Source organism: Lactuca virosa, chromosome 4 (genome assembly GCF_052849685.1).
Source record: "Lactuca virosa cultivar CGN04683 chromosome 4, Lactuca_virosa_CGN04683_v6, whole genome shotgun sequence".
In the NCBI taxonomy this organism is placed as follows: Eukaryota; Viridiplantae; Streptophyta; class Magnoliopsida; order Asterales; family Asteraceae; genus Lactuca; species Lactuca virosa.
The window spans coordinates 436,196,330-436,216,647 of record NC_136429.1 but is presented as its reverse complement, the minus strand read 5'-3'; the positions used below and the strand labels follow the sequence as shown (position 1 = coordinate 436,216,647).

The following is a 20,318-nucleotide window of genomic DNA, read 5'->3' as shown; positions in this document are numbered from 1 at the left end:
ACCTTTGACTTTAAACTTTGACTTTCTTGTTTAACTTTCAAATTTTCAAATTTAGCTTTTTGGTTTGACTTTTAAGTTTGACTTTTTAAATTTGACTTTTATGGTTGACTTTTAAGTTTTTAGTCAAAGGGAATTTTTGGTAAACAATGAGTTCTTCAAGCATCCCGATCAATGAAGTTTCATGTAGTCCATCTTGTGAAGTTACGATTAAATTTCTTCGTGAACAAAATGATTTGCTAAAAAAGGAAAATGAGGACCTGAAATATGAAGGCTATACCCTAAGGAAAGGTCAAAAACCCTTAAAAGAACAACTAGACGCCAAAACAAAGGACTTCCGAAAACTTCAAGAAGAATATAGCAACAAATGTGCGAATTATAAATATGCTAAGGAACAGCTTGCTAACCTGACTGCCGAACTTGATGCATTAAAAGCTAAATATAATGATGCTGAATTCAAATTTAAGAAATTTGATGTGTCAAGTGAGGTAGTTGCGTCCATGATTAAACAGCAATTAAAATTCAAAGATAACCAGTCTAAGGGTCTAGGGTATCATAGTGTTCCACCTCATTTCAATGACAACTATAACCCACCCCTTGAGACCAACGAGCAAGAAATACCTGGTCAGTATGGCCAAACCACTGTTCCAGCTTCAGTTAATACTGAACAATCTGGGCCAACTGAGAATATTAAGGTGAATGTTTCTAATGATTCTACTACATGTGCAGGTAAAGTAGTAGAGGATGAGAACAATGAACATAACTGATTCTAGTTCTGTTAATTTTACTGATTGTCAAACAAATGACTCCTTGAACTCTGAATCTGTTGCTTCTAATCAACCTGTTGTTGGTAAATACAAACCACAAATTCAAGCTAAACAGAGTGCCTGTTGCAAGTGTGCTTGTGGGAACAATCAGAGACAAGGCAAGGGTACGTCACCAGGGGCAGGAACAAACAACTCCTATGTGAAGAAAAAGACATGTTTTCACTGTGGAACACCTGGAAACATCGCCAGAAATTGTCCTAATCGCGCATATGTTCCCTATTACGCACAAGGATGGCGGAACGCGCCAAGAGGGAGATACCCCAAAAGAAGCCCATCAAGGTCACAATTGCGGAATCCAACTCCCAAATTCAAGAAGGGAATGTAGGCCAAGAAGCCAAGCTGAAGAGATGCTCCAGTGAAGCCAAGACCGGTTAGGTCAAAGCCTTCTCGACGGCCGACTTCAAGTCCAAAAGCAAGTGATAAGGCACCCATCCGATCGAACAAGAAATGGGTTAAACCCGACTACAGATGGGTTCCAAAGGTTCAATCTCCCAAATCTTCTAATGAATCTAATATTTCTTCATCTTCTGTTTGTGATAAACAGGATATGTCATGGGAGAGAGTACCTTGCAAGGATGACAAAGGTCAACCCAGTTTCAAAATGGATTGGGTTCCAAAGACCAACTAATCCCGCACTGTTCTGGAACGGCTATGGAGGACTCCGGTTTGTTGATAGTGGCTGCTCCAAGCATATGGTAGGGGACATCTCTCAACTGTACAACACTCAGAAATTTAAGTGAGAGTATGTGTCCTTTGTGGGAAAGGAAGAAAGGAGAGGATCACACATGGGGTTTATGCTTAACGATGTGAAGAATTTTTGAATCTGTTCTGAGATCGAAATATGTGTGTTGTTCACAGACCTTCTGGATGCAAATTCAATCGGTGACTTACGGTTTGAGTTTTCTTATCGATACTCCTGAGTTTTCTCTTACATTGATTTGTTTCAAAGATAATCTTTTATTTTCTTATAGTCTTTCGTTAGTAGGTATTGTTTGGGAAGTGATATGAGGTCTAGTGCTAAAGGGAAATTTATGATGCGTGTAATGCACTAAAGCCGAATTGTCTAGACTTTGTGTTCAATGTGCTAGTAGGCACAAAGGATTCAAAAGGACTAGACATTGATTGACAAATGAAAGGACTAGACAATATGAGCTTAGATAGTTTCATTTGGACTGACCATACGATGCTTGGGTAGATTGAGTAGTGAGATAAACATGGGAACCTGCAGGATACACTAAAAGTCATATGTATCTAGAACTGTGGCTTAACATTTCCTCGATGTATGGACTCATGTCCTTAATTCTGGTACTGATAGGGCGACTGGAGGTTCTGATAAAGTAGGTCTGTAGGAAATTATTTTCTTGCTTTCTATCTTTCAGTCATATGTTGCTTCCTTTGCGTGATTGGAACATATCCGGCCTGGAATGCAACATATGCGAATCTATCTCTATGCGTATCCTGATATATGAAATTCTTTCTATCTGTTAGTGATATGATTTCCCCTCTGCGTGATCGAAATATCCGACTTGGGACACAACATATGCACCGTACTATCTCTCTAACCCTCTATCTATTTTAGTCATATGTTGTTCCCACTACGTGATTGGAAAACATCCGACCTGGGATACAACATATGCACTTCTATATCTGACTTCTTTCTTAATGATTGAATACTCACCTAAAGTAATGAATTCTTTGGAAGTTCTTGAGTACCGGGGTATGTCGGGAAGTGGGAAACACGTTCTAGTGCATCTAAAATTGAACCATTTAGTAGGTTGTCTGTAGATCTTGCTGCTTAATTTAAGTGGACAAAAATATCCTTGGTCTTCGTCAGCTAAATGTCCATTTAAGAATATAGATCACATTGTATTGTCACTTATAACCTGTCCAATTTGTCAACATCCTTTGTGTTTAAGTGGACCACAATACCGGTGATTGACCAGATCTAAACAAGCAGGTGTGTGCAGATAAACGATATTGAATTACTTGACAACTTCGATCCCAAATATTTTTGTTTTTATTAAATTCTTTCATAGTTTTCCTCTATGCACAAATTTAGGGGGAGAATTAAAATTAAAAAATCAAACAAAAATCAGAAAATTCAAAAATCAAACAAAAATCAGAAAATTAAAAAATCCAAAAATATTTTTTGTTTTTTTTTTCAAAAAATATAAAAAAAATACAAAAATATTGTGTGCTGAGTTTGTTTTTAGTTTTGTCTTGAAAAGTGAATCCAGATGTAGATGAGACTCATAGAGATTGTATCAAAATTTTCTGAGCCAAAGCTTCATCCGTGATCATTGAAGAATTCTCATTCGAAGGAACTAGAAATGAAGATTATTCTTTCAACATACAATTTTTCAACCCCGGAAGCAAGGTGAAGCTGTTTTTGAAGATTATGTGACATATTGCATTGAAGCCTCCTCAATCAATTTGCTGTTATTCATGTACCTGCTGAAGTGATCCAAAAGATTCGTTCTCTCTGAAGATTCTCAAGCTGAAAGCGACATTTCTCAAGAATCTCTACATGAAGCCTCCACAACCAACATTCATTCAAAGTCAAATCTTGAAGAAAATCCCATCCGCTCAAGATGAAGTCATTCACTTAGAAGATTCATATGTTCATCTTGAAGCTGTGAATATATCGAAGATAAATGCTAAAGCCAAGCTCCAAATGAAGATTGACAAGAAAAGCCAGCTACATTTTCAGGGGAGTTTGTTGGGTCAAAGAAAAGAAAGCTATAAACCAAGGGGGAGATTGTTGGGTCTAAAAATATGGTTTATACTTTACATTTCTAGGCAATTGTATTTTTCAGTCTAGGACCGTATACAGCCATGGGTTTACGGCTGGAGTGTTTGCGGCTCAGGTGGTGTTCACGGCCGTGAACTGGTTTGCGGCCGTGAACCCGTTCACAGCTCATGTTTCCTATATGTAGTGTTAGTAGAGTCACATGTGTACACGGCTAGAAAGGAGCTTAAGTGTGTTTACTCTAAGGTGTTCTATAGAGAGAAAGTAGAGAAGGTGCAAGTGTGTGTGTGTGAATCTTGTGTTGGATCATAACTCTTATCATCAATACATTGAAGATTCATCTTATTCTTCTTCTACTTCTTCTTATTTTGATCTTGCATCATCCAATTGATTGGGATTCCGCACCATCAATTGGATCTGATTGATATATCAAGAAAATTTGGGACTTACAGGTTGGCAGGGTTGCATAGCGGCTGGATTTGCCTGATGAGCTTAGTCAAATCCACAACACCTTCCATGTTTCTCAGCTTGGAAGTGTGTGGCTGATGATTCAGCAGTTGTTCCTTTGGATGATATTCAGGTTGATGATTGCCTAAATTATATTGAGAGTCCAGTGGCGATCTTGGATAGGAAGACGAAGGCCTTGTGCAACAAGGTGGTATCTTTAGTCAAGGTCCAGTGACAGCATAAGAAGGGTTCTTAATGGACTTGGGAGCCTGAGGCAGAGATGCGAGAGCACTACCCTGATTTATTCGTGGCAGCTGACTTCGAGGACGAAGTGTAGTTCATGTGGGGGAGATTTGTAACATCTTGATATTCAGGTATTTCTATTTATGCCCTTGGTATGTAAATTGTTTTGCAAATTAGTCCCTTGTAGTATTTTTTAGAAAAAACATGTTTCATCACGTACACTAGGCGTACTTCTCGTGTGATGGGCGTACGTGGCTTGGACCAAAACCCTAATATTTAGGGTTTGTGCACTATTTAAACACCCTTATAGCCTCAAAACCTATCGTTCACCAGCCTCCACTCCTCATAGCGACCCTTGTAAACCCTAATCCATTTTAAGAGCATCTTTGAGCCATTAATGTGTGTTTTGGTATTCTTATAGGAATAAGAAGGAAAGGAAAGCATCTTGGAAGCTTGAGGTACTTTGGATCCAAAAACACATCACCATTTTGCCCCACTTAGAGGTAAAAAGCTCTGATCTTGATAAAGTTTTACTTAGATCTTGACTAGCCATGGATTGTGTTCATTTTGGTCCCATAATCTTAATGTATTTGAGTATGGGTTACTCTAATTCATTTAAGCTATCCTTTTAGATGTTTGGAGTGTTTAGAATCATAAAAATGTAATCTTGGTCCTTAGTTTTCCTCCATGCATGGACTAGGATATCTTAATGAGTTAAGAAGTTAGGTTTTTTGATATTGAGCACTTAATAGCCATGCAAGATCATAAAGTTGCAAACTTTATGATTAAGGACATCGTTTGAGGATTAGACCTGGGTTTTTGACGAGAGAGCTTAAGGGATTAAGCTTTTAATAGAAGGAGAATGAGGCAGGTGCGTACATTGGGCGTACGTTAGAGTACGATAAGCGTACGTGGTCAGCTCCCCATCTTTTGGTCAATACATAGTACGACATGTGTACGAGCTGAGTACGCCCAACGTACTCAGCTGAGTTGACCTGGTTGACTCGGTTGACTTTTGACTTTACTAGGATATGACTAAGTTTGACCTAGGGGTATTTTAGGTATTTTGAGTTTTAGTCTGAGTTTTGGTCATTGATATTTGTAATGCTGACCGGTAGATTTGATATTTGGAGCAACATGTTGTTGTAGCTATTTTGTCTGTCTGTAAGGTGAGTCTCCTTACTGTATCCATGGGTCGAAGGCACCAATGTCGAACCATTATTCTGTTATGTAGAATGCTAGTTGTTATGTGATTGTTACATATATGTTTGTATGATCGGGTTGAAATAAACCCCAGGGTGGGGGCCACTATTATATGATCGGGTTGAAATAAACCCCAAGGTGGGGCCCATTATGGTATGATCGGGTTGAAATAGACCCCAGGGTAGGGCCTACTATCGTATGATCGTGTTGAAATAAACTGCAGGGAAGGGCCCCAGTGCTGGGCCTATATTAGTTTATTGGGTTGGAATATACCCCAGGGTAGGCCCAATATATACGAACCAGAGTCTTTGGAATTAAGAAACCCAAATATTCGATCGAAGATTTGAGAAACACGATCGAATTTTTTAAGTCTTTGATTGAATTTTTCATTTTTGATTTTTTGGAACTTTCTTAAACTACGAAGTGAAAACTTGATCGAATTTATAGGCAAAATTCGATAGAATGTTTTACTTTTCCATAAGCACGAAAGTTGTCCGAAATTTTGTCTAGTTTCTTGAACATTTTGAATCTCATCAATCGGAGTTACGAGTCATGAGATATGGTCAAAATACTAACAAGGGGTCAAGCTGCCAGCAACATCCTTAGGCTTTAAAATGTAGCAATCTATCTTCGTAGGATTAATTCGATCGAATTTTTCTTGACCAAAATGGATTCCAAGCATTCCTCAGAATCCTTCATAAGTTCCAAGCTCCATTTAACTCCAATTCTCCATCAAACGCATCCAAAGCTGCTCCCAAAGTACTACTCCACTCAAATTATCTGAAAACAACATAAAAACATGAACAATATGGGAATTCTAACGAATGACATGATTTGAACATTATTTAAGCTAATGCACATGAAATAACATAAAAAATGATGCAAAATTCTAATAAAAATTATCCTAAAAGATTCATAAAATGGCATATATCAGTGACCTAGGGCTTTTCGCGAGCAAAGTGGGTCATAGCTACTTGTGAGCAATTTTTAGATATGTTTCGTGTAGAGTTTGTTCCTCTTATGGAATGAGAGAGACTGGAATAGGAGTACCCATCGCTCAAGCAGACGACTGAGTCGGTGACGGAGATCACCAAGATGTTTACAGAGAGAACCCTTTTCTACCCGGAGTATGCCGCTTCACAGCTGGTGTAGATGTTACGATACTTGAGTATGCTCAAGACGGAGATATGAGAGATTTTATCGACTCATTCGTATCATACCTTGACCGAGTTGCAATTAAGCGCCAGGAGGAGGTAGATTGAGTTGGAGATCCAGAGAGAGGAGGAGGGGGCAGCTTCAGGGCAGTATCAGCCTGCGGCCAAGCGGTTCAAGTCCGCTGACCCGAGTTCAGAACCAGCTGAGGGGAGAACTTCCGAGTGTGGCAGGTGCAGGAAGTTTCATAGTGGTAGGTGCCGATATTTTTCATGTGGTAAGTGTGGCAAGGATGGGCATTTTCGTAGGGACTATAGGTAGATTACACGGGTTTGTTTCCATTGTTGTCATGAGTACGACATCAGAGCCCATTGTCCCCTTCTTAGTTTCAGCGAGGTTCAAAACCCTACACCCCTACCTTGGCAGTTACGTAACGTACATTATGGGACGTTCGGAGTCGCAGAGACCGAGGTTTGAGTTATTAGTTCTTCGATTTCATCGGGTACTACATCATTGATATCCTTGTATTTCTATTTATGTTCTAGAGGGTCAGTTATAATCTTTAATGATCATATGAATGGAATTATCTTATTTAGATCTGGTTTTATGTAATTTCTTATTATTAAGGGATAGATTGTTGTTTACGGAGTTTTTCTTGCGTGTTGGAATTGGTGAATGTTGTTGTGGGAGTAGATTTTTCCTGAGCATCGAGATATTAAGTGTGGGGATCAGTTAGTAGAGTTCAATTTGGTCGGGAATTTAGAAAGGTTGTCAAAGTTGTCAGGATCGATGATATTCCAAGTGGGGGAGAGTGGGAACCTCGCAGCAAGTAGACCTTATGCTAAGGTTCAATTCTCAGCCGGATTTCACCAAGTTCAAGAACTCCGCACATCGGGATCATCGTCAGCTGTTGGTTTTCTTTTCGTACCGTCTTAGTTTTAGTTGTGATAGAAGTCTGTAGGGTGTCCTCGCGTTTTAGACGCTAGGGTGTTAGGAGCCCAGGTTGAGGGTTGTGAGGAGGGCTTACTTGTCTGTTCTTGTTTGATTGGGGCTTAGAAGTCTGAGTCACGGCCTAAAGGTCTGGTAGGGTTAGATAAGTCTTGTCAAGGTCGATGTGTGTTATGTTAGACTGAAAGTGTTGTTAATGGTTGGTGGATTGGGGGTAAGCCCGAGTGATGTTATTGGTTGGCAGATCGTAGGTAAGCCCGAGTGATGTTATTGGGGGAGAGTGATGTTATTAGCAAACTACATATTACTGACAGAAAATGGTGAACGTGAATGTTATCTAAAGGGTTTGAAGATGAAAGACTCCATACAATAGAAGGATGCCATGGAAGATGTAACACACGTCACTTGAGGTAATATTTATTTTAAATTATTTGTAATTTATTTGTTTGGAATATTGAATAAGTAATGGATTATTGAGTGGGCTGAAGCAAGTGGGCGGATAGGATTAGGCTACCCGAAGACGTACGTTGCGCGTAAGTTTGGCATACACGGGGCGTAGAGAAACATTGGATGCGGGGGGCGGAGGTGCGTACACGCAGCGTACGCAAGCAGACTCCAAACCCTAATTTTTAGGGTTTAAGCCATATAAATACAACATTATGACTCAAACCCTAGCCTCCTTACCAGCCTCTCAACCTCAGAAACCCTAGATAGCCTCTTTTTCCTCATCCTTGTGTGTGTTTGGCCTTGTGAAGCTTGTTTTGGAGATTTGGAGCTTGGAAGGAGAAAAAAGAAGTTCAAGAAGAAGAACTTGAGTAGCTTGAGCTCAAGGATCCGAGATAACATCACCATTTGGCACTTATTTGAGGTAAAAAGCTTCTAACTTGCCTCATGAATGCTTAGATTTATGTTAATGGAGTATTGGAAATTTTTAGGTCCCAAGAATGGATTTTTATGGTTCAACTTCGTATCTAGGCTTAGGGTTGCCACCCTTAGTGATATATGAGTCCCATAAGCAGTAAAGTTTCGATCTTTAAGGTCCTTTTGTGACCATGCATGAGTTCTAGCCCTTTCCATGGAAGTTAGTTGCTATATTCCAAGTTTGGGTTCATTTGGTGGGTTGCAAGCCACCAAGTAACCGACTTTATGAGTTAAGACATGGTAATTGACTCAGATCTGTAATTTGGACGTAAGGTCTTGAAGGATTAAGCACTTTTGAGGAATATGGCTTAACAGGGTAGTACGTTGGGCGTACAAGCCAGTACGCGCAGCGTACAAGCCATACAGCCTGTATTGCTTAGCGTACCGAGGAGTACGACCTGCATACTCATTGAGTTTGGACTTCACGACTTTTGGGCCTCGGTTTGAGCCAAACTTTGGACTTTTTAACTTTTGGGCCTTAGTGGGCCATAAGGAGTCAGTTAATTGGTCAATGACATATTTGGGCTTTGGGAAAGGCCCATTTGAGGAGTTGGGCCTAATTTAGAAAATTGGGCCATTAGTGGGCCTTTAGTCGGCCATTAGTGGGCTTGGAAAGATTAGATGGAATTGGGCCTTGGATATGGTCCAAATTAGACCAGGGGTAAAATGGTCATTTTACCCTAAGAAGGATTGTGGATTTTGACTAAGTGTTGTTATGATAATGATAGTCGGGGAGTCGTTGGAGCAGTCGGTGGGGATTTCTTACCGTGAGATTCGACACTCGGCTTTGCGAGGTGAGTTACCTTACAATAGAAGTGGGTCTAAGGCACCAATGTCGGCCCACTAGTAGGTGCTTATAGTAGGGATGATTGTCTTTGTGATAATTGTCTGGTATGCCACTATCTGTTATGCTTTATGTGCTAAGTATGCTATGATATTATGTGATAGTGGTAGGATGGGTGAAATAGTCCCCCGGTTACCGGTTGAAAGAGACCGAAGGGGTAGAAAGTGCCTAGATATGCCTAGCAATATGTTTATGATATGTCATTATGTGGTAGTGGTAGGGATGAAATAGCGCATGTAACAGGTTGAGATAAACCGTAGGGTAGGTCGGGCACCAAGATATGCCTGATAGGTCGGACACCCCGGTATGTCTGACAGGGGTAGGTTGGGCACCCCGATATTCCTAACATGGGTAGGTTGAGCACCCATGTATGCTCAGCAGGGTAGGTCGGGCACCCAGATATGTCTGACGGTATGTGTTTGTGTGGTATGATGGGGGAACTCACTAAGCTTCGTGCTTACGGTTTACAGTTTTGGTTTCAGGTACTTCTTCTTCGATAGGAAAGGAGTCGGCATGACTGCAGCGCATCACACCACGATTTTCCGCATTATGATGTTCTTGGGATTTGTACTCTGACATGTTTTTGAGACATATGACTTATGGGTTTTTATGAAATGAGATAACTCGATGACGTTTTCAATTATCTGTTTCATGAATTAATAAATTAAAAATGGAATTTTTGGTCTTGGATTTTGGGATGTTACAGGTTCCAACAAAAATACGATTTGATTACAATAAGATCTTCTCTCCAGTTGTAAAGATGGCCAATATCATATTGGTCTTGGGTATTGTGACTACAGAAGATCTCCATCTAGAGCAGCTAGACGTAAATACAACTTTTCTTCATAGTGACCTGGAAGAAGACATATACATGGTACAACTATAAGGTTTTTCTACGGATGGCAAGGAAAATCTGGTGTACAAATTGAAGAAAAGTTTGTATGGGTTGAAGCAAGCTTCAAGACAGTTGTACTTAAAGTTTGATAGCTTCATGCAGTGGAATGGGTAAATTAGATGTGATATGGATTATTGTTGTTAGCTGAAGAAGTTCGGCTCCTCATACATTATTATCTTATTGTATGTTGATGACGTTTTAATTGTTGGAGCAGACATGCAGGTGATCAACAAGCTGAAGAAGCAGTTATCAGATAATTCGAGAGGAAGGACCTATGGTCTGCAGATACTATGCTTAAGCATAGCTAGAGACAGAGTTGTGGGTACTTTGAAACTTTCCCAAACAAAGTACATCAAGAAAGTTCTAGAGAAGTTTAGCATGGCAGATGCAAAACCCAAAAGCACACACTTAGGGAGTCACTTGAGACTATCAAAGAAACATTCTTCTAAGAAGGATTAAGAGAAAGAAGAGATGGCAAAAGTTCCTTATGCCTCACCAGTTTGTAGCTTGATGTATGCAATGGTATGCACCTTACCAAATATTTCTCATGCAGTGGGAGTTGTGAGCCATTTTATGTCTAATCCAGGGAAAGAGCATTGGGAAGGATTCAGGTGGTTTTTACACTACTTGAAGGGTACTTTCGAGGCTGCCTTATGTTTCATAAGAAAAAAGGGTAGTTTTGGAAGGTTTCACTGATGCAAATTTAGGAGGTTGTGTGGATTCAGGAAAAAGCACAATCGGGTATGTTTTCACAATTGGAGGTACTGCAATCAGTTAGATGTCCATATTATATTAAAGTGTTGCTCTTTCAACCACATAATAAAGTATATTGCTATTGAAAAGTAAGCAATGAGCTTATATTATTGAAGAGTCACTTATCAAAACATGGTATGCAACCGGAAGATTGTTGTAGCATCCGGGATTTTCCAGGTATTATTAATCATTTTAAATTGAAGGATGGAATGGTTTGGTTTGGGTTTTGACCTTTGGGCCTTATTAATGGGATGAGGAAGCTTCGTACGCGGGGCGTACACAGCCATGTACGCCCAGCGTACTCGTGAGAATGAACCGCGGAGTCCAGGTACGTACGCCCAGCGTACCAGGAGTACGCCCAGCGTACGCGTGCAGCTCCTTAAACCCTAAAATTTAGGGTTTAATCTCTATATAAAGAACATTACCCCTGATTGTTCAGCCTCCCTTCACCCTTATACAGCCTCCACGAAAACCCTAGCCTACTTTTGTGTGTTCTTGTGATTTGAGAGCTATTTGAGAGTATTTTGGTGCCTTGGAAGAGAAAGGAACTTGAAGAAGGAGCAAGGATCCACCAAGAGCTTCTAGATCCAGAAGATTAGCACCATTTCTGACTTATTTGAGGTATCAAGTTCCAACCTTGGCCATTATATTCTTAGATTTGTTTATGGGGGGTGTTTAAAGTTACTTTTGGACTCGATTGTTGAGGCTTCTTGCATCTTAATGATTTCAGACCATAATAGTTGTCCTTTTGGGCTCTTAGAGGCACTAAGAATCATAAAAATCGGACCTTGATGGTTAAGCCACAACCATGCAAGTGTTATTGGGTCTTAAAGTTTTGTTAAAAGGACCAAAATCATGTTTTGACCCCAACCTTGCATGCAAGCACATAAAGTTCATGACTTTATGGTTTAGGAGGTCTTAAAGGACCTGGATCTGCATTTTGGACGTAAAGACTTAACAGATTAAGTCATGAATGATGTCCCAAAGAAGTTGGCCAGTACGTTGGGCGTACTCCCTGATACGCCGCACGTACTGGGTCAAGGCCAGCGTACGCTGGGCGTACGTGCCAAGTACGTCGCGCGTACGCATGTAGAATGAATGTTTTGGGCTTTTGGGGCCTTAAGAAAATGGGCCTGGACTTTTGGGCCCCGTAGCCCACTGTGAAGTATAATTCTGGACTTGGGAATCTGAAATTAAAGTATTGGGCCATAATTGGACCCCTTGGAATTATTATATTAGGACTTGAACTTTTGGGCACATTTAGGGGTTAAGGCCCAATTCAGAAATTGGGCAATTAGTGGGCCCTTAGGGAGCCCTTGTTAGGCCATAAGAGGGCTGGGCTTCATAAGCTAGAAGTGGGACTTATGTATGCTCCGATTGGACCAAGGGGTAAAATGGTCATTTTACCCTAAGCAGTGTTATGGATTCTGATTGAGTATTATTATAATTATGATAGCTGGGAGTCATCGGAGCAGCTGATAGAGGTTACTTCCCGCGAGATTCGACACTCAGCTTTACGAGGTGAATTACCTTCCAGTAGTGGTGGGTCTACGGCCACAATGTCGGCCCACTAGTAGGAGTTGTATGTTAGATGATTGTCTTGGTGACATTCATCTAGGTTTGCTGCTACCTGTTATGTTTTATGTGCTACATGATATGACGTTATGTGATGGTGGTAGTAGTAGGGGGATATAGCCCCCAATTTACCGGCCGATAGGGCCGAAGGGGTAGTTTAGTACTCAGCTATGCTAGATTATGATTAGGTAATAGTATGTGATAGACCGATCGAGAGGACCGAAGGCGTAGGCCAGCACCCAGATATGCTAGGCAAGGTTATCGGTCGGAAGGACCGAAGGGGTAGGCCAGCACCCGGATATGCTAGGCAAGGTCACCGGTCGAGAGGACCAAAGGGGTAGGTCGGGTACCCAGATATGCCTGGCAGTATATATGTATGTTATGTGTTTGTATGGTATGTGGTATGATGGAGGAACTCACTAAGCTTCGTGCTTACAGTTTTCAGTTTTGTTTCAGGTACCTCTTCAGCGAAGGGGAAGGAGTCGGCGCGGTAGCGGCACATCACACTCACGCATGATTTCCGCATTGAGTTTTCTAGGATTGTACTCTGATTTTCATTAATATCTGACGATATGTTTGAGACACAACATAATGGTTTATGAATTAATATAATATTAGCAATGTTTTGGCAAATGGTTTTACATGATACTTAATTAAAAATGAAATTTTTTTGGCCTTGAAAATTGGGTTGTTACAATTGTTTATTGCATTGTGATGTCCAAAGTGCAGTTCATTTGGCAAAGAATCAGTGTTTCACAATAGGACGAAACACAGTGAGATGAGGTATCACTTTATTCATGAATTGATTGGTGATGGGACCTTGAATCTGAAGAAAATCCCTGGTACAAAGAATCCAGTAGACATGTTTACCAAGGTGGTGACTGCAGAGAAGTTGAAGTTATGCATGGCTTCAATTTGCCTTCCGATACTTGAATAGAAGGCGCGAGCTAAAGAGAGATTGGGGTTACAATGTTCTTGTTTTGGATGATAGCAGATTGTTTATCAACCTCTAAGTGGGAGATCGTTGAGTGTGGAGGGTGAGTTGCATATGACAATTCACATAAGTAGTCTGCTTATGGTAGTTCGAATAAGCAAGGTTGCTTGTGGCAATCCGTAGGAGCAAGGCTGCTTACAACAATCCGCATGGGCATGGCTGCTTATGGCAATCTGAATAGCAGGCGTGCTTATGGAAGTAGGCAATCAACATTGCTTAAGTGGTCAGGAAGTGCTTGAGCAGCAATGCATGTTTTTTTGGAGAGCAAGTTTTGACTCTAACAATCAGTGGGACCTGTTTTGTCAGCATTGACTTTGGCCCATGACGTTTTTTGGCCCATTATTATTAGGTCAACCACTCAATAAATAGTCTCATTTATTGTAACCCTAATGTAGTGTACTAAAAAACCTTTTACAACAGAAAATAATCTCTCTCTCTCTCTCTCTCTCTCTCTCTCTCTCTCTCTCGTGTTCACTATGGACGTAGCCGATAATCCTGAGCGTGTGAGCCATATAAATTGATTGTATCTTGTTCATTTGATTTTGCGTTTATTATTCTGGTGAGATCGTTTATCGTTTATCATTTATCGTTTATCAAAGTGTTGTTTGAACCTAACAAAAAAAATACCGAAACATTAACAGACTTGGGTCGGACCATAATCCGGTCGGGTTGCCGTACAATTCCAATCTAAAAGTTATATATCTAACATACATTTTAAACAAGCTCGCAGCAGCAAGTTCGATTCCAAATGAAGTTTTCAATCCCAAAGTACATACAAGTTGTAACTAGAGATGCACAAGAAACCACATATCCAATAGGAAAACCTCACCAACTTGGTAGAAAATCAGATCTTGCGAAACAAACTGGATTAATCCAATCCCATCAAATCGAACAAGATATGAATAATTACGATTGAATCAGATTTCGACCGAATAGAAACCCAGTTCTTTTCTGAAACGGTATAAAAAAAATATATGAAAACTTGTCCCCAAATTTAATATAATGTATTGTTATCTCACGGTTAATTTTATTAAAGTAACAAAACTATTTAAAAAATCAATTTTAATCGTTTACAATGTTTTTAATATAATAATGGTTAACTTAAAATAACTTCTGAACATTACAACAGATTCGAATATAATAAATAAAATATTCCAAAAATATTAATTGAATATATATATTTAAAAAATTGATGTAAAACAACATGAAACAGCATTAACTGTTATGTTATTTTCCCAATGGAGCCCCCCTGCCACTGCCGGGCTTCTGCACAACACCTGCACGACTCTGCACCACTCTGTTTCTTTCACCAGGAATTTTCAACATCAACCCATACTTTTACAAAAACACTCCCCCAACTTTCCATACTTTCCCAAATCACCCCCTCAACTTCCCAAACATCAACTACAATCCAAAACACAAATCCATACAAAGTTTCATTTTACACATTAGTTGACTACCAAGAAATTTTCAACATCACCCCATACTTTAACAAAAACACTCCCCGAACTTCCATACTTTTCCATATCACCCCCTCAACTTTCCAAACATCAACAACTACAATCCAAAACCCAAAATCCATAAACAATCAAATAATATCATATCATTTGACACATTAGCTGACTAGAAGTCCAAGAAATTTTCAACATCTCCCCATATACTTTAACAAAACCACTCCCCGAACTTCCATACTTTTCCAAATCACCCCCTCAACTTTCCAAACATCAACAACTACAATCCAAAACACAAAATTCATACAAACAATAATATCATATCATTTGACGCATTAGTTGAGACTACAAGAAGTCCAAGAAACATTGTGGTTCAACAATGTCCCCAAATCACACACATCAAAATACAAAGAGAGTAATTGAAAACAACAGGAGGTTTTTTTTCCTATAAAAAGCAACATAATGATAATAATAATAATAATAATATAATAATAAAAATAAAAACTTGCAGACATTTTACTCTTACTATTCATAGAAACTATGCAATCAAAACATAAACTGGCTCTTCATTTCTTCACCTTCACCAAAAGCTTTTTTTTTTTAATTTCTGTTCTTTGACTTTTCCATTGACCTCGGAGCTGTTTATCATAAAAATTGTTAAATGCATGAAATAGCAACGTACTTTCATTTATTTCTATTTTAACATTGTAGTTTTAGATTTTTTATTTTTTTTATTATGAGATTATACTTCGAAAAACCTTCACAATTTAAACAAGATATGTAAGAAATAACATTGTACTTTAATTTTATGTTTCTTATTAGGCATTGTATTTTGAAAAATATACCTAATTATATTACCATTATACTTTCATGTTTATTTTTTTTTTCTTATTATGACAAAAAATCTAGCCAATTTAAACTGAATATGCAAGAAATAGTTATATACTTTAATTTATTTGTTTATCATACAACATTGCACTTAGAAATTTTTTTAACAAATTATAGCATTCTACTTTCAACTTTTATCTTATTTAAAATTTATACTTTGAGAAAGAAATGAAATAAGGATGTTATAAACTTATAATAAATTAAATCAATAAAAGTAAAATTGCTAAAAATAGGAATTCATTGCATACCTAAACCAATAGCATCAGACCCCTTCATGATCTTCAACCTCTTGCAAGAACCAATAAACATACTGTAAAAAAAAGCAAATTAAATTAAAATTAGAATTTTAAATCTTTCAAAATCTTGAAAAATTATCAAACTATTAATCCAAATAAGAATGTGAAAACAACCAATTTCAGTCTTTTTGTAGCTAATAATATGAAATAAGCAAAACCCATCTTTTTTTTTCTTGCAAATTACTTAATACAGGTGTCTTTAAAAACATAACAAAATCAAGAATCAAGATTAATGGATGTAAAAAAATAGGATTTTTTTTTAAAACTTACTCCCAAGGAACATCTCCCACAAGCATCCAATCACCATCTTTATCTTCATATGTAAGCACATACTCTGAACCATGTAAAAGATCCCTCAATTTACTCTCACTTAAACTTTCCCTTCCCGGAGCTCCTTGTGTTCCACATTGACCTAAATTTTCACCAAATTCCATTATTATAATTTATTATATTCAGTAAAATATAAAAGAAAAACTCACCAATAGTGAAACAACTAAACATTTTTTCAAGTGCAGATGAGAGTTCTTGATAAGTAGTGTAACTCCTTAAATCCACCTTCCTCAGATATGGAGCTCCATCCATACTAACTTTCACAAATAAAGCACCAGGTCCAGGTTTTCCATCCACCTCATCATTGTTCTTTGAATTTGTAGCCAAAATGTTCTTGCGAAATGATCTAACTGGAGGCCAACCCACCACTTGTGCCCTGTAAAAAAAAGGGTATTTTAGTCATTTCATGTATAAGATGTTTCTGTTATTCTGTGTATTGGACTTACTTAGCAGCAGGAGGATTAGAACTAGAACTGTTGACTTTGTTAAGACTAATTGGTAATGGACCTAATGGTGCCTTTGATGATGTTGTTGAATCTTTAATCATGGGAGATTGAGTGTTACTATTATTCCCTTTTCCTTGAGTCTTTGAAGCATCAGAATCAGTTGCAGATGAAGCAAACATCCAGTTCCCTTCAATGGTGTCTGAGAATCCTCTTTTGTTTCCAGAAACGATGATCTTTTGTGAAGCGGAAGAACAGATTCCATCTTTTGAAGGAAGTAAAGGGAATAAGGGTTTTTCATCGAGATTCTCAGAGTTTGTTTGTGGATCACGTTCAGGGGATTGAGATCCTGGAAGACCAAGTCGTAGTTCAGTAGCTTTAAGGTTTAGATTGTTTCTTTTCACTTCTGAGATATTGGAAACAGCAGAGCTATCAACTGATGAACAATCTGATAATCCAAGGTAGTTTCTTTCAGTTAATCCAGAGCTTTTTTGGAAAATCGATTCCATGGTGGAAGCTGAGACGTTTCCCTGTCCATCTTCAACGCCTAACAGTGGTGGAGTCATCAGATCGAGGAGAGTTTTTGAGTTCTTGTTAATCTGCTTCAGTAATGAAGTAATGAGACGTTAATAGAACAGATTAACAGGTTACCTTTCATAATATCATACAGCGAATGTAAATGTAAGTATGTAACGATGAAATGCTTTTCGTGTGTGTGTGAGAGAAGATTGGTGGCTTTCACTTTTGGGAGCCAGTGATCATATACACGCATCAAAAGCTTGGTCAAAATGAAGTTAATAAGCTCATAAAGGAAAGGAATTAAAAGAGATTCTTGTGAATTTTGTATTGGACCTTTGGATAAAGCAAAGTGTTCGAGAAAAAAATGTTAAGGAACATAGGAAGAGACTAGAGAGAAGATGCATTTACATATCCCCAAAAATAAAGGTGTCAGTTGACTAAATCAACAGCTGAAGACCACTCCACGAGATCAGCATGCGCCTTGTAAAGCACATACTGAAGCCCTAATTCGTAAAATTGTGTTCGATTACATGAGTGAAAAAGAAAAAGGTTTTGAGAACAATCTTCCAAAAAGGAAACGAAAAGATATTTTTCCTTCAATTTGTTATATGAACATAAACAGAAGATATACGCAACACTATATCTTCTCCATTAAATCTACAACTAACAGAAGCAAAATTTAATTAAACAAAAAGTAATGCTCCATCTCATCTGCCACTCATAGCTTTTTACCTCATGCGAAACTCTAGATAACAAAAAAAAAATGAACAAAAGCGAATCTACAGTAACATAAACACACATTCCTACTCTGTAAAAAAATTTCAAAACAATTTTGAAAGGAACCACACGGATTTAACTCAGAACAAAGCAAAATCCAGATCTCAGCCTTGAAAAATGAAAACCCCCGATTTGTTAAACCACTCAACTGAAGAAAACAAAAATGAAAAGTATAACAAAATCTGAACCACTTACCTGAGAAATCGAAGTGAAATTACGAGTCAAACAACACAGAAGAGAAGAAGATCCGATTAACAACAAGAATTCCGGAAGGAATTAAACGTAGAAGAAACTAGATGAGGAGAGAGAAAGTACGTTTGAGAGAGAGAGAGAGAGAGAGAGAGAGAGAGTGAGGAGGATTTTAAGGTCCCTCCATTAAGCAGAAAGCAAACAAAAGGTCTGTGAGCTGTGTGCCGTGAAACTCGGATTTTATGTAATAAGTTGAGTAAAAAATAAAGAAAGTGAAAAGGAGTGTGTTTTGTAGGGGGGCAAAGTGTAAATTTTGTAAAAAGGTGTAAACTTTTTATAATTTATATTCTTCGACCACAAATTTTACATGAATATACTACTCCCTTCCCAACACATCCTTCCTGTGGTCTAGTGTATGGTCTAGTGTTTTATTTGATAAAGTTAATTTGATTTTTTTTTATAAATTATTAAAATCAAGACAAAAAGATGTTAGAGCTACCCCAAAAATGAATAAAGAAAGGTGTTAATATGTTATGATATTTTATGATTTTTTTTAAGAAGTTATCTCATAATAATTATGTATTCCGTTAATAGCTTCATTAACAAAAAATTAATAATTTGTTTATTTGTAAAATAATATGTAATAATATGAATAATTTTGTAAAGTTCTTTATTTAATTTTTTTGTAAAATATTATAATTTCCCAAAATAAAATGTATTTCTTTTTTGCTAGAATTGACTATAAAAGTAATTTCTCAAATTACATTAAATTTTTAAATATATTTGATGTGTAATTGTTTTGTGATAATTCTATAACATGCGGTTCTCATTTTTATATTTAAGTAAAATAGATGATGAGTTATTGTAACAAAAATGCTTCTTAGTACCATAAAATAGTTATCTAAATATCATTAATTTTGATTATTTTCTCAAGCTATTTATGAGTTCGGATTCTAAATGATACCATAAGTTTTAGAAACCCACATTCAAACATAATTATTGGTTGTTTAAAAAATAATATAGGACATGTTTGACAACAAAAGTTTTGAAAGCATTTAGCATTTTAGTTTTTCCATAAAAGAAAATCTAAATAATAAAATATTTCGTTTGATACTACAACTTAATGTTTTTATTTTAGAACGAAAAAATTATAACACAAAGTCTATTCAAATAGCTTTTTAAACAACTACTCAGATATCCTTATATATATATATATATATATATATATATATATATATATATATATATATATATATATATATATATATATTCACCATTCAAATGTTAAAATTAGTTTTGTGAAATACATTTATATTTAAATAAATAAAAATTAGAGCGTCTAACTCTAACTATTAGCATGTAATTTGTAATTATTAAGATTGTATTATGAAATACTTAATTAATAGCAATGAGACTACACACGTACATCAAAGTATTATATTACTTTTGTCAACGTACACGCGTGAATAAAAGATGAATTTTACTATAGTCAAGTCATTTTAGCTCGTATGAAAGAAGCAGAGATAGTAAATAATTTATATTACTTTATTTTGCGATTTCATATTAAAATAATATTCTATCTTTTAGTAAATACATCATAATCAAAATCACACGCTTGCTTGTTCTTTTTACATAATTATAAAAGTGGGTTTCCTAAAACATCACCATATTAATTACTACAAAACAAATGGATAGTCGTTGTTATCATCATAATTATCAAATATATGCATGTTGTTGTATATCTATATTTTTCTTGTATTTCAATATATAAATTAATTAATTGTTACTAATAAATTATTCAAGCTTAACTATTTACAAATAAATTAATTAATTTAAGTTTTTAAGAGTCTAAAAGCATAGGATGAACCTTCCCTAGC

The 20,318-nt window shown here is 37.2% G+C and overlaps 1 protein-coding gene across 2 annotated transcripts; it reads right to left on the bottom strand.

Moving 5' to 3' along the window:
- Positions 1–15,299: 15,299 nt before the first annotated feature.
- On the bottom strand, positions 15,300–18,663 carry LOC145109060 (auxin-responsive protein IAA8-like). Of its 2 annotated transcripts, none has more exons than XM_079046171.1 (6): positions 18,448–18,663; positions 16,960–17,558; positions 16,663–16,889; positions 16,454–16,595; positions 16,136–16,197; positions 15,300–15,637 (listed from the first exon to the last, which is right to left on the bottom strand). In XM_079046171.1, exons 2-6 carry the CDS (start codon positions 17,520–17,522, stop codon positions 15,600–15,602), a joined length of 1,032 nt encoding a protein of 343 aa, XP_078902297.1. In that variant the 5' UTR covers positions 17,523–17,558; positions 18,448–18,663; the 3' UTR covers positions 15,300–15,599. The 2 variants fall into 2 exon arrangements, with proteins under 2 accessions (XP_078902297.1, XP_078902296.1); XM_079046170.1 differs by having other exon boundaries at positions 16,960–17,555.
- Between the last annotated feature and the right edge of the window lie 1,655 nt (positions 18,664–20,318).

Coding starts and splice junctions, on each gene's coding strand:
- LOC145109060 (XM_079046171.1), bottom strand. CDS start 17,522: ATGACTCCACCACTGTTAGGCGTTGAAGATGGACAGGGAAACGTCTCA. Junction 16,596..16,662: donor GTTTAGTTGTTTCACTATTG/GTGAGTTTTTCT, acceptor GTGAAAATTTAG/GTCAATGTGGAACACAAGGA. Junction 15,638..16,135: donor GTCTGATGCTATTGGTTTAG/GTATGCAATGAA, acceptor TATGATAAACAG/CTCCGAGGTCAATGGAAAAG.